The following is a 15,564-nucleotide window of genomic DNA, read 5'->3' on the forward strand; positions in this document are numbered from 1 at the left end:
AAAAAACATTTCAAACCTTATTATTGAGCTGTGCTTGTCCTGCCACAATGAGGGAGTTGGATAAGATGATGGAAACACAGAAGTTGATCAAAATAACAGATCTTTCTGATTTGATTGACCTGCAAAAACAGAAGGAAAAGCTATTGATGTTATTGGAACAAATTTGCGTGCATTTTTTTACCATCGCAAAAGTTAACTATTTCATACGGGGAAATGTGCGTCAACAAAACAGATCTTGGGTCGCAAATTATGAACATGAGCAATTTGAATTAAAAAAAAAGCATCTAAATCAAGTGCATCTCAAGAAAACATACAATAGTGAGAAGGACAAAAAAACACCCCACACATTCTTCAATTTACTAATTAAAAGCTGCACTGAATGTCAAGAGTCATTCAGAAGGATCCCGGGAGAGGGTTTGAGAGGGTCACGACTGATTTGTTTTAAGTAAACGTGAAAAGCCTACCTCCAAAAGATGCAGTACATGATCATTAAGCAGACAAGTGCGAGAGAAGAGACGCCACATCCAATGACGAGGGGAAATGACGACGCCTCTGCAATGTCCATCTTTGGCTGCAAAAAACGAGACGTTTTAACTGAACGCATGCATACATATCGTGCAGCACGTTTCACTGCACTCGAAAAACGAATCAATGCGATGCATATGATATATAGTTCTAGTTCCAACGATATTTAACTGAATTTCTATTTTCATTAGCACGGCCCACACCTCCGATTGCCACTGCTGGCTACATACGGTGCCAAAGATGTTCAACATACATACAAACACAATGATACACGATTTACCACGAAAAATTTACCACAATTAAGATGGTAATCACAATTACAAACTAACTACGATGAGTATTAATTTCGGCATGTGGCCAAAGGGTGTGTATATATGTATAAGGATGTGTTTCCAATTTTTTTATTAATCGGCCAAATCTTACACTCAAGAGTAGACTTGAAATTATGGATGATCGAGACAAAAAAAAAAATTCCCGAAAGTATGACTCCACAGGAAACTACCTCACTAATACTCTTTGGTTTTTTCGGTAAAGTCACGTAGGTAAAGAATAAAATAAAAATTAATTAAATCACGACGTTTCGGAGGCAACACACCTTGATACAGTCATTTTGCTGTGACGGTGCCACCTGAAGACGAAAGCTTGTGTTGCCTCCGAAACGTCGTCAAAGAGTATGGACCCTTGCAGTCACGAAAACTTCAAATCTACCTCACTAATGTTACATCACTTCTGTACTTTTCCCAGCCAAAAATAGGGGGGCACGGTGGCATGATTCCTCACACGAAGAAGCGTGACATTATTACAAAATATAAATGATCAGAAAATCCATAAAATGATCCAAAAATGTCCTAGAAAATCGAAATCTATTTCTGAAACGTTTAAATCTGAACTTATCTCCGGCGCATACAAATTCACCAACACTCCCATTCGACCAACTTAAAAAAAATTAAGTACACCATGCGATTTCGCGAATGTAGCAGTGTTGAGATGACCTGTCAAACTGTCCGCTTGACAGAATCTCTGGTGCTAAATGTGCAAGCATCATGTTCCTGTTGGCAGTAATGTATCGCGTGAAGAGAATGCAATTGGAAAAAGAATGTTGCAGAGTGGAAAAGATTCTGGGGCTTTAATCTGACAGAGGACAATAACGTGTGGGCCTGCGGGAGGTGTAAATCCACTGTGGGCAATGTCTTAATGGCTTTCCTGCCCTCGGCAGCTGAGAAGAGACCACAGACGATTTTTTTGGGGGGGGGGGGCGGGAGGAAGAATATAACCGCAAACTGGAATAAAATAATAATTTTCTAAAATGTTGTTAACAATTAATTGGCGATGCGTCTGATGTTCAAGGGGAGATTATATGTACCGCTGAAAAACATCTTGCGTTTTACGTAAGGAGTTTATTATTTAGTTTTACGAACAAACCAAATGTCATTTTTTTTTATTATACTGAAGATAAATGTGTAAGCAAACATAACCAGCAACATCATGTATATATCAGCAGTGCTTGTTAGTTACTTTGGCTGTTATTCCTTATTGCCACGTTTGTACGTAAAACATCACAGCGCCGGCAACGCAGCAAGAAGAGCAAACATTGTCAAATATCCCCTACATTTTATTAGGTTCCTTTGTATATTTGTTGCCTAAAATAACATTCACTGCCCAATGCTTTCTTTATTTTCTTTTGAAAAAAAAAGCATCCATCGAAATTGCTTTGGCAGTCAAATTGGCAGAACAAGATTAAAATAATTGTTGCATTGGAGGGGCTTTTTTGTGATGACCTGGGGGTAACTGTGAAGGAATGGTACTCAATTTAGAGATGAGCGGCCAGTTCTGTGGGGATCACTAAGCGGGCCCTCTTCCGTGCAAAGATCAAAGCTTTATCGACCACTCCCAGGAAACACTAGGGCACTTGCATGTGGGAGTCCAGTTTGAATTACCAGCAGGCAATTGCCTCTTTCGCTTATTCATCAGATTGCATTTTATCCACCCTTTTTTCGCTTCTAAAATGCACATTGCATATTCCGCTTACACAATTTCCCTATTCGTTTAACAATACGCCCATAGATTGCATTGCCGTAATAAAATAACAAGTGGCACTCGAACCTGAGTTTTTTTTCCTCTCTCTCTCTGGCTCTTTTTTAAACAACTAATATAAAAATACAAAAAAAACACACAACGTAAATTATTAGGCAAAACAGCAATTTAATGCAGGTGTATTTGAGTTAATAAAATTCGTGCACATTACCCATTGCTTACAATGTCGGCATTTGTAGACAATATCACACGGCAAATGTTAAGCCGGTAAAATGCGTTGTGGTCGAACTGCACTATGCTGAAGAAACATGACCCCACGCAGAGACGTCTCTGCACAGCTTCCAATTCCCATCAACTCAAAATTAATTAGGGTGCAACCGCGAAAGTAAAAAAACATCGCATTGTAATGGACAGACAAAAAAAATCCCAAACGTTATTACGGGAAACCTAACAAAAAAAACATTTCATCAAACACCTCAATAAAATCGAGCCCCACGATTTAAATAAATGTATTATGCATACAGAACATAACTAACGGCAGACAAAACACCAAGAGATATTAAACAGGCTCCGTGAATATATTTACATCCATCAGCCGTCTGTTTACAGTTCAGATTTGCTACTGATTTAGCACGCCGGAAGATTACTGTCAAGATAAACCACAAATCTTTGTCATTTTTTTCTTGCAAAAATATTATTTTTGGAACAGCCAACGGTATGCTCCGCATTTTAACCATTTGCATGCGATCTGGAATTGCGCGTTTAATAGAAAAAAAAGAGTGGAGGACGCGATGTTTAATGCATTGCATCGGAGCCTCTGCACTTACCTCTTGAGGCAGTGGATAGGGAGACAAAATGGCGAAGGCGGAGAAGCCATTACAGAGGCATCTGGTCTGCCAGGAATCTCCGAGCACGGTGGCGCATGGCTGTCCCAACCAGCCCTCCGCACGTCCGTGCCTTACGGGCGCACAGCGCGCACATCAGCGACAGACGCGTACAATTTTGGACTCGCGTGAACGATTCACACTCATTGCATCGGCGGGCACGCGCGCGCGCGCGCACGCACGTGTCACAAACACAGGCGCAGCAAAGGCAAAAAAAAGAGAGGCTTGGTACATGTGGAGTCTGCGCAGCAACGAGCCGCCAGATGATACGAGATGAAAGCCGCTCTGAGCAAAAGTGCAATGGGGTGGAACGGGAACGGATGAGTGATTTTTTGATAATGAAATTAATGCCCTAGATTCCGTGCGCTATCCCTGGTGACCAACCACATATGTACAATAAATGGTGCTTTGAAATGGCCAAGCTTGGGCACAATGTAGACGCAGTGTTATGAATATATTCGCGCCGACTTAGTTACCGTGCATTGAAAAAAAAAACTTTATGTTTTGACCAATAAAAATTAAATAAAAGTTAGCCAGAAAATAAATCTCAAGTCTCACGTGACTGATAGAGATTACATGTCAACATATGTTATTTATAAGGAATAAAGTAGTAACTACATGATCATAGTTTAATTTGTATAATCAGTTTGTTGCCATTTAGAGTCATATCTCACGTGGATGTTAATATATAACTAAGCCAAACTATTGTTAATTTTAATCAGGTAAGACCCAGTGAGCTATAGAGATCTTTTTCAGAAGTTACCTGGCCACAAATGATAGCTCAATGAAGCGGCTCCTCGTGTGGAAATGTATAGCAGCCAAATACTCTAAATGCACGTTTCTAAAATGTGGAGAGAAAAAACGCAGGACCCGGAGAAAAAGAAAAAAAACGACGCAACCACGGGGAGAATACGCACACTCCAAATACACAACAGGCGTCAGGGTCGGGATCGAATCCACGACATCCTGTATAACCAGGCGAGGTTGTTAACATCTCATCACAACCTGTTCTTAAGCACATCCTCTGCACACGACATATGCAGCGGTTCCAGTTGGTCACGCTAAATATGCTCGCACAACAACTATTATACCGCTCTTCCACAACCGTTTAATTGCAATTGGATGGCAAATTAAACGACTATTTACCATGCTAAAGTGACATCTGCAACAATTACACACGTGGGCTAAACAGTGGCTTCGCGACAGCCCTGCAACGCACCGCTGGTGTGTGTGCGGTTATTTACGGCTCAGATTATTCTCCGAGCACGTGAGACAAAAGGTCTTCTTCGTCATCTTCTTTCTCCCTTCACCGGCCAAATTGAATCGCGCCGCACTCGGCAATTACCAATCGTATTTTGAGCGGGTTAATCGCACAAAAAGAAATAACCGGCACACGTCCATTAAGACAATTAAACACGAGCGTGCCCACAAGTGCCGCCCTGCCTGCAAGCTTGTTACCGCCAAATGTACCGCCAAATGACATTTAGCATTTCGCGTAACAGTAACAAAAACAGGAATTCCCGACTGCATACCTGTCAACCCCTTATCGGTGCCCTACCTTATTACAGACCAATTCAGACTTTATTGGTCACCCCGTGCCCCTTATAAATCTCAACGTTGATCCTACAAAGTCCCCATCACAAGGGAGAAGCAGAAACTAATATCCAATTACCACCACTACACTCACCACTAGTACACTCACTAGTATACTCACCACTACATACCTGTCAACCACTTATCAATGCCTATCCTTGTTGTAGACCAATTCAGATCTTATTGGTCACCCCGTACCCCTTACAAATCTTAACGTTCCCCCTACAAAGTCCCATCACAAGGGAGAAACGCAACCAAATAGACAAAAAAATGTGCCCGTATGGAAACGCCGTATGGACCTGAAAACCCAATTCCCCTGTACAAGAACACGGGGTTTAAACCGTGTGGTGGGTTGTCAGCTAAGCGACTTTCGCTGAGCGGCCGGTCGTGCCTCTTGCGTTCTCGCACCCACACCACCACCACCACGGCCACCCTCGCTCTGTGCTCGCAGAGCCGCCGAGTATGAAAATGATGGCCCTGCCATGAATACAAATCGTCGGGGCGAAGGGAATTGACAAAAAAAAAGTCGAGGAGGCTGCTACACCACCACCCCCGCCTCCTCCACCACTCCTCTCCCCACCTTCCAGCGGCACTCTGCGCTAAATGCCAAGACGCCTGATGTACTATTGTTTTTAAGTAGTACAGAGTATGGGACTATCAGCTCTGTAGTGTTTGCGGGGGGAGGGAGGGGTGCAGGAGCAGACCTCCATCCCCCCCACCTCTGCTTCAAGCGTTTAGTCACCCTTCTAAATTACTTGTCTAAGTAAATAAAGCGGGTAACGGGTAAATGGAAGCGGATCATGAAACACTTGTGTTTAAAGTTTGTTGACTGTGCCCCATCCTGGGTTAGTATATGCCCCTCCCCCCTGTTCATGCATTCCACTCATAGTGTATGTGGCTTTTTTTTTTACAGAGCATGTCAAATTAGAATTGCGCAAATGATTAGCAATTAAAATTGTTTCACTTGTGATTACGATTCACGCCAAAGTACAGATCGGACTGTCCCAGGAATGTTCCCAGCAGTCGTACTGCGTTAATATAAAAAAGAAAATTCCCCTCCGGAAAAAAACAGAACAACACAATGAAGTCACTCAGGATTAGTATTCAGAGTCTGCGGTGTGTAAACAGACAATGAGTTTACTACAACTACTACTTTGCTTTGGGCAGTGTTTATGAACGCAGTGGGGTTATTTTTGTTGCAGTGTCACTGCAGATTGTTAATCCCACTCATATTATTTTACCCATAGGTTCTGAATGGTGATGATGTGACAATCGTAACAAAAATATCCCGTGGGGCTATCCTTTTCAGAGGGCATGCGATGAAACATTGAACAATCAATTAACATTGACGCATGCAACAAATAACTTATTTCGGAATCGATGATTTTTCCTCTCATCGGGAAATTACAGGCAACGGCATATGTTAATGTCACAGTCAGGATAATGGAGCAAAACTAATGTACAGATAGGAAAAAAACCACGATAAAAATTAGGTGGTAAAATTGATATAAAAAAAAGATTAAGCTCTTGAATCGAATCCCGTTCAGTAAATTGTGACACTTTGTCACACTTTCAGAATGGGTTGCATGCCTGCTCTCTACCGAAGATGGAAATGTGGGGTCTTTACCGGAGGCTACATTTTAGACTCGCCCGGACTACACGGGGTCTCACCCTGACAGGAGACAATACATCATGCAGCAGGTGCACTGGGGCACGTTGTTATTCCCTAAACAACTGAACCAAAGGTTTCAAACAAGACACGGACATTGTGCAAAATGCTAAAACAAAAAAGTTCCATCGGCATTTCCTCAACAGTGCATTGTGGTCTGAGATCACCAGCGAAATAAATTTCAGCAAATGATATTCATAATACCAATTGGAACCTATGATATTCATAATGTAAATGTACAGCGATCTGCATGGGGTTATATTCTTATTGCACTGAACAAATGTTAATGGGAGCATAATGACAGGAGATTAATTGACATGCGTGATGAGAGACGGATTTGGTGGAAATGCTGGTGATGCTCATGCCAACAGCTTTGCAAGCTACACGAAGTAGACTGTTTTTTGGAACTCATTTCAACTGGACATCTGTGCCTTTACAGTGACGTACTACATTTAATGGTCAAAGATTACACTGCAGTTGAATGATAGTCTGGCCTGGCGTTCCATGCGTATCACATGTAACGTACAGTATTATGTTATTGAAGTTCATGTCATTATATTTTATATATGTACGCATACAGTACATGATGGTACGACACTTTTCACACCTCCGATTAGCACGGTTGGCTACGTACGGTGTGAAAGAAGTTCAACATAGTACGTACAAAAATGTTTTCACATAACAGTTGCTATAGAAGCCGTTCGTAATGTATTCCCTGCAAAACGATCATGAAGACGGCAGGGTAAATGCGCAGTGGGTGATGCCTGATTGGAGACGTCGCAACAGATTCACCATACCAACACTGGTCTTTACAAAAAAAACACACACACATTATCAAATAATCGACGCACAATGCGCCGTGTTATTTAACATCAACCGCCGTTAGTCGCAGTCAAAGAAAACTTAGTATTCACTGCCATCTGGAGGTGTCAACAGCCAGAGAGAGGGATGTAAGTCAGTGAAAGCAGCAACTTCCCTGACGTGAATGCTAATGAGGCCGGTTTCATTTGCAACCATGCAAATGAGCTGCTTTCCTGCGCAAAGTCCACAAACAGATGAAGCAAAAGTTGCATACTTACATTTGGGTGTAATTCCAAAAGACGCAGAACGATTCAGTCGTTGACTGCAAAGACAAATGAACAAAGCAACTTTTATCTGTGAGCCTTCTGCAAATTATTACGCTGGCCAGAAGCCACTGCCGCACTTATGAGATTTGAGGGTGCTCTACCCAGTGACTTGTTCCCCATGCTTATTGGTTAGATTACCATCAGGTTCGAAAGAATGAGAAAATCGCCCCCCACCACGCTCCCACCACGAATATAGTAGGAGTTCGTCATCTACAATGATAAATTAAAATCTACACAACCATTGGCTACCAGGCCAGTTTTCGAGCCCACCACACGAGCATGACTGCGAATTTCAAGGTTTCCGTCATCGGCAATCAGCACTGATCTCGCCGTTCTTGAAGAAAGGGAAAAAATGCACAATCCAAAGAATACCGTGACTTTTTTGTTTTTATCCCAAAGGCTGTGGGTGTCTCTTAGACCGTATCTATAACGTATTAGAGGTGTCCAGAGTCCCAGCAGCACTCCCTGTCACAGTGCCTCCGTATTACTCATCACCGCTACCACCACCACCACCACCATCAAGCGTTCCTGCAACCCAGCTAAAAATTTCTTTTTTTTCGTGACCAAAATGCAACCAACCGTTGTGGGTAAGCCTCGGCTGAAACAACCGTTGATAGAACCGCAAGATTGCAAACTCCGACTCGGCGAACCTGCGATGCAACATCTGTCTGTGTACTCACGTTGTTCAGGTGCGAGAGCGTGATCTCAATTGGAACATCGATGGCACTGGGCATGGGTCGCATCGTGAGGGCAAACACCTTAGAATTCACAATCGTCGAGTTCCTGCGCGAGAAGGGAACAACGCAGCACTTTGTTGTTATTTTGCATGTGCGTATCAATCGAGAGATGGCGCAGTGCACTTGCTAAACAACGGAAATTTGACATTTATCAACACGGATGTACAGTGGTTTAAATGTGACCAGCATTTTGAAAGCAAAGAGATTGAGTGCATTCGAAGAAATCACAGCCACAATGTTGGCAGACAACAAGGACTCTATTGAATGTCCATGCGACGCGCATCGCCAACGCCACGGTGGGCATGTTGGAGGGTTAGAGGGATGGGAATTACGTGAAAAAAAAAACATCTCTCAGGAATTACTAACAGATTACTTGGTCTCTTGAGTTTTCAAGCGGTTAAGCAAAATAAACTTAAAGTCACGCTACCAAGTTGTATATGTGTATAGTTTTATTGACCTATCATAAAACTGGAATTTAACTATCATTTTTAATCTAACAATGGATGATACCTTTATCGACACCCGATACAGTGAGTGTAATAGCATCAGGCTACACATGTGCTTGGAGACAAAGAATAAATAAGTCAGCTGTCTTGGGAAGAACGACAATACATGAGGGATTGCGATACCATGTGTTATTTTACAAAGGCAAGCAGAATCTGCAATTCCATTGCGATAAATAATTTAATTCCTGATGTCAAGAGTATAATACTGAGAAACTAGATTTTAATATAGACAAGTATGTCACCGATGCATTGCATACTCAGTTAAATTAAAAACATTAAAATGTGTAGCTTCATTTTTCTAAAGGTATGCCAATGTGATTACAAAAAAAGCTTATTTCACTGTTTAAAAATGTGCTCTGTCAAAATTTTATCATTACATTCTGACATGAATTTTAAGTTATACATTAATTCTTAACTGAAAGTAAAGTTTGCTGTGTGTTTTCACGTAATAATAATAAATGTCTCAGCAAATATTAGCTTATACAGTATTCAGTATTCTTAACTACATTAGTACTAACTCGACTCATCCAGCAGTGAATAATGAGGCTCTGACATTTAACTGTCTTCACATGTAACATTTTAGATCGTATTTTATTCATATAGGTTAGCAGATCTTTCGTACAAAGCCAATAAACAGGGTTTTTTTCTATTTAATGACAGTTCTAACTATGGCAGACTTAAAATGTGTTCTGCTAACATGAATGCCATATTTTCAAATAATATAGAACAATGAAAAAGCTAATTTATATGCAGAAGAACAGATGTTTTTTTTAATTTCGAATAATAATGTGCAACTTTCTCTCAATCCACTGCTGGATGAAACCTTCCCCATGCTCTGTTCGTCACAGGAGTAATTTGTTCATACTTTGCAACGCTGGTCAGTGCGAGTTGAGAAACTCATTACTTTCCAACGATCGGTTTAGATGTCACCTGGCAGCGATGACAGCCATTGCCAAGGATCGAACTTATCGGGCTGGGTTCACAGTGCGTTAACCAATGCACCACAATTCCACCCGATGCATTAATATTGCACTAAATTAATCAACTGTATAACGAATTGCTATACATCTAAAATAAATCAGTATTTAAAATGTAAGGATTTGGTATCGACAAAACAATACTTTGAAATGGAAGATTGCACTGGCAAATTCAAATCGATTCATGAATACGATTTTAATATCTGCAGCATCATAAACCATCCGAGTCTGCGGGTGCGTGGCTCACCTTGTTATTGGAAGGAGCAAGCCTATGTTCTTGTAGAGAATGTTTCCAACAACAGCAAATTCTCCCTTTTCTAAGTAAATTCAAAGAAAACATTTTACAACCGATTGTCAACATTTTAGATGATTATTTTGACCTAAATTCTATCATTTTCATGACTAGCACCGAAGCCAAATAAATTAAGTACATCCCATAACCTCTCTTAGCCATGTAACAATGCATCAGTTCACAAATTAAATTGGACTCGTGTGCTAATGATTCGCACAACATCGAATCACAGTGTGTGAGTAACGAGTTATTAACTATTTATGTGCATATAATGTACATTATGCGGAAACATTGCATGATTTTCTATTCCTGAAAATGCCTCATGTGTTCAGGAGCTAAAAGACAAAGTTCAGGACCTCGTCCATTGAACGAAAACAAACTATGGTGGTGGACTAACAGGTCCATAGTTTGGGTTGCATGGCCACAGTCATACTGTGGCGTGTCTTTCATTTTCCACATATTAGATTAAGGCTAACGGAGGAAACAAAAAAGATAACTACACAGACTGGAAAGTATAAATTATACCAACATATTTGAAAGCCGAATCAAAACTGTGATGATTAATCCAATTTCTGGTGGGGTGACTCACAGTGCACCTACACACCTCCTTGACATAGTGTTTACGAGCAAGGTGACACAAAAAAGCATGATATGCAACGTGCTAAGTCAAAATCCTGTCATGAAAATTGTCAATGCATCTTGCGGATCTGACATTTCAAGAAAGAATGACATCTTTGACTGGTAATAAAACGTAATGCATGCTGCAGAGATTTTACGTGAAAAATGCAAATGATTGCAGTTTGCATAGCGAAACATGTTTTGATGTCCTTGTATAATTTACATTTTAAAATGTGAAGGAATGCATGATGCACGTTTCAAATATGCACATATAAACACATGTTAAATATATGTGTATATATATACTCTGGCACAGCTATACATGTCAGGTTTGAAACGTAAAATAATGCATGGTAAAAGTGATTTTCATTGCTGGCATTAAGATATGTAAGATATATTAGCTATAATTCTCATATCGTAGTAAGAAAGGTAGCACAGCAGGTAACATAAAGAGCTGGTTGATGCGTTTGTACTTGATCAATTGTAAATATTTTAACAAGTCTAATTCATATTGGAAATTTTTTTATAGACTGAAATGGCAATGAAAAAAGTGAATTCAAAATTCTGCAACTCAAATGATGTGTATGTAGATTCGGTGTAATTATATATCTTTATTTACTCACACAAGACTCAACACTTCTCAAGAATTGATCCTTAATTATTATTATTTTAAAGACAGCACTGTGCCAAGAAGTAAAAACTTTTCAGAACTGGTATGGAGTTAAAAGTTTCACCAATGCAAAGATGACTTTATGTTTAACCCTCACATTGATATTGCTATTATCAATCATCCCCCTTTGGTTGCCAGTCCATCGTTATCCTTCACGATTGGCCATCATCCCATCTAGCAATGTATCCAGCTCATGCCCACTTACTTAACAGTAAATGTGATGATGCCTTCAACCTGTTCTCAAATTCCACGAGTTCCTCCCTCTGTTTCTAGTTGTTAATTCAAGCATCGAAATCCCCATTCTCCGTTGGACACTTAAGCTTTTCTTCCTTTTTTCTTTGTCCATGTTCATGTTCAAATTCTATATTTCATATCAGGTGATATGCACTAATTAAAAACTCCCTTCTTTGCGCAGATTGGTACATCTGTTTTTTGCAATACTAATCATAGTGTTTAAAAAGCACAAAGAGCCTACCAATTTGGCCATTTTACTATCCGATTTGAAAAAGGAAAGAAAAGAAGGTGACAGTGGTTCAGAAACGTGACAAGAAAGGAGGCTGTTTCCAGGTGCTGAGACACAGAAGCAGAAGAAATCAGGAGTAGGGGAAAGGCAGAAAACCAGGTCCGATAGAGCGAGTGGTAAAAGATCTATAAGAGAAGCGATTGAGATTGAGTGAAGCAGTGGCACTAGCTAAAGAAAGATAACCTTGGCAGGAATTGGCACAGCTGCATCGTCCATAACACAAATTCTTTTGGTTAGCTTCGTCACTAGTAAGCTGACAGGAGGGTCAATACATGATACTACATATTGATGCTGCACTACTTATTAATGAACTATGGTGTGCTTAATAGAGTATTATTTTTTATGAAGAGTACTCAATCATATAGTCTTATAAAACTACTTTGGTGTCTTGACTTAAAGCTTTTGTGACTGCAGGAATTCATATTCTTTGGGTCTTTCGGTAAAGCCACGTAGATGGGAAAAAAAAAATATCACGAGGTTTCGATCGCAACACAAGCAATCGTCATCAGGTGAATTGATTGTGTTGCGATCGAAACGTCGTGATATTTTTTTTTATAATTGTTTCTATCTACGTGGCTTTACCGAAAGACTAAAATAATACATTGTGTCGTCATATTTTCACTTCATATATATATGTATCTCAATACATTCGACTACATTTAACTTTTACAACTCATTTTCATTCGGATTTAATTCAATTAATCACTTACGTGCCATGCCCTAAATTCACGAAGCGCAAACAGTAATTATTTGACATTGTGCTTCTCGTAATATATCGGACTGAAATTAAAGGTCCCTTACCTGACGGTAGAGAGGATATGACATACTTTGGCACAACCATTTTGTCTTCCAAGTTACGTGCCCACTCCACCATCCCATTCCTGCCTTTCATCGGAAAAATGATGTCTGTGTTGTCCTCCGTGATCAAGAACTTGTAAATGTTGATTACTAAAGAGAACACACGTCTGTTAATTTTGCACTTCACAGAAAGTATAAGCGCGAAACTGAACTCAACTTTGGACTGCAAGTTTGTTCGACGTTGGACCATCTTGACCAGTGTTACAGTGCCTCCCTGTTACGGATTGACAGACAGCAAATGTGAAAACGCTTTCCACTTTAAATAGATAGCGTTATAAATATGTCCTGTTGACAGCATTACACTGCATATATTTCACCATCAAACAGTCCGCTGCTGGATTGGAGACTTCCCCATGCTGTGTGGGCCACGGCAATTAGTTGACCATACTTCATCACCGTTGGTCAGTCCGGGGTTTGTGTAGGCAGATATTATAGACGGGGTGAGCTTATAAGTACAGTACAATAATAGATTTTGCTGCAGTGCTTTCTCCTGCCCGCCTTGTAGCCCTAATGCTCAACAATAATAACAACTTTCGATTTAAAGCTTTCGTGACCGCAGGGATTCATATTCTTGGTTCCTTCGGTAAAGTCACGTAGAAGGGAGATAATAAAATAATACAAATAAAACAATAAAATTCTCACGACGTTTCGATCGCAACACAAGCAATCATCATTAGGTGTGAAAACCACAGCAAGAAAATTAGAAAAAAGTGGCGGTTTTCACACCTGATGATGATTGCTTGTGTTGCAATCGAAACGTCGTGAGAATTGTATTTTTTTTATTTTATTATTTCCCTTCTACGTGACTTTACCGAAAGAACCAAGACTAATAATAACAATAATACTAATTAACAGCCCCTTTCTTTATAAATCTCCTGCTTAGTGAAGCTCCTGCGATGGCGTGCCAGTCATGGAAATTGTTTTTTTCACCCCCCCACTGGAGGGAGGGGAGGGGCAAGGGGTAGCCGGGACGAGTTCAGATGTCACTCGACACCGTTGGCCAGGAATCGAACACAGCTTTAGAGTAGTGCCCTGCCCTGCGCCACTGTAACTGGATACCGTTTTTACAAATGTAAATCTTTTTTTATTAACCAAAACTGGAACTTTGAACGAAAAAGATCCACCAATTAACCCACGGACCTAAATGTGGCACATTTATTTAAAAAAAAACTATATACTTTAAAAGCCATGGGGAAGTGATCGTTACCTAAATTTTCTGTGACGAGATAAAAAGTCTGGGCATTCTTAATTCCATTTCCCATGACGTGAATAAAATCTTCCACAATTTTCATCAGTGCAATGGAAGCAGGGTAAATCTGCAGAATGAAAATATTGAAAGGTTATTTCATACATAATTTTTTTTTACTTGCCATCTCATTATGACATTATTGCATAATGTTGAGCTTCTCATATATATATATATATATCACGAATATAATTAAATAATTGTTCTGCAAGTTATTCCACGAATTATAAAGTTGGAGGTGTCGACAAAAGGTGTGAGTCATATGAAAATTGTTAAAAGTCAGAATAATACTCATTTTTAAAACTATTTATTAACTTATGGAATAAGATATTTTATAATAATTTAACATAAATGTGAGTTGCTTACCAGTTGGGCATCATCCCACTTCTCTTTGTTCTCTTCAGATAATAAATTGCTGACGACTTGAACAAAATTCTGAAAATAATTGTCACAAAGAAACACATGGTCACTGCAAATAAATTAAAGTCGTTTTTTAATCATCAGAGTAATATGAAAGTGTAGCGTATAAATATTTTGACATCACGCAAACGTAGAACGGTACAATTGAATCGGAATGTTTTAATTACGAATATATGTAAAGGTAATGGTTTATTCACGGTATTGGCCATTGGAAGTCTCAAACGACATATCCATCCATGCAAAGATAGTGCATCAATGATTCACTGTCCTTACATACCTACCGTTGTCTAGGTCTATCTTGCAAAACAAATTATTCCTACCTGTTGAGATAAAACACTCTTTATTGCCAGTTAACTACACTGGGGCTTATAAACCTCCTGGCCTAGTTCGATACACTCACCGAGACAGAAAAAATCTAAACATAAAGGTGCAGCCCTGCAATTGCTTGCTCATGCCACTGCTGGTGAAAGGGCTCTCCATGAGAGGGAACTCTAGAGAGCTATAATAATATGCGTTTTCCCCTTTTTCTGGCAACAAAACTGAAACCTTTTTACGATGATTCATGTCTGCATTAACCATAATTCTTGCAGTCAAAATACAAACAAAAAAACACACTGCAAATATATGCATTGTCCTTGAAACTGATTGGTCCACTCCAGAGACAGCTTTCTTTCTTTTTCCCCTTTTTTCTGGCTGCAAGTATTGTGGTTAATGCAGACACGAATCCTCGTAAAAAGGTTTCAATTTCGTTGGCAGAAAAAAGGGGAAAACCCCTATTATTATATTTTGGTACTGGCAAAGGAGTACTAATGATTTAGACAGCTGATTTACCAGCCCTTCCACGCTGGCCAGGCTACTTGAAAGAGGTGGGAATACCCACACTTT

The 15,564-nt window shown here is 39.9% G+C and overlaps 1 protein-coding gene across 1 annotated transcript in view; it reads right to left on the reverse strand.

Moving 5' to 3' along the window:
• Window positions 1-15,564, reverse strand: part of LOC144717914 (adhesion G protein-coupled receptor B3-like) — a 62,160-nt gene that overhangs the window by 17,838 nt on the left and 28,758 nt on the right. The window contains exons 7-15 of the mRNA XM_078593717.1: window positions 14,626-14,694; window positions 14,221-14,329; window positions 12,957-13,103; window positions 10,300-10,369; window positions 8,513-8,615; window positions 7,785-7,828; window positions 3,387-3,516; window positions 465-571; window positions 17-119 (exon numbers count right to left, since the gene is read on the reverse strand). Of these exons, the coding sequence (XP_078449843.1) occupies window positions 17-119; window positions 465-571; window positions 3,387-3,516; window positions 7,785-7,828; window positions 8,513-8,615; window positions 10,300-10,369; window positions 12,957-13,103; window positions 14,221-14,329; window positions 14,626-14,694 (882 nt within the window). The remainder of the gene's footprint in view (window positions 1-16; window positions 120-464; window positions 572-3,386; window positions 3,517-7,784; window positions 7,829-8,512; window positions 8,616-10,299; window positions 10,370-12,956; window positions 13,104-14,220; window positions 14,330-14,625; window positions 14,695-15,564) is intronic.

The sequence above is a fragment of the Lampetra planeri genome, chromosome 4, assembly GCF_965212315.1.
Source record: "Lampetra planeri chromosome 4, kcLamPlan1.2.h2, whole genome shotgun sequence".
NCBI lineage: Eukaryota > Metazoa > Chordata > Hyperoartia > Petromyzontiformes > Petromyzontidae > Lampetra > Lampetra planeri.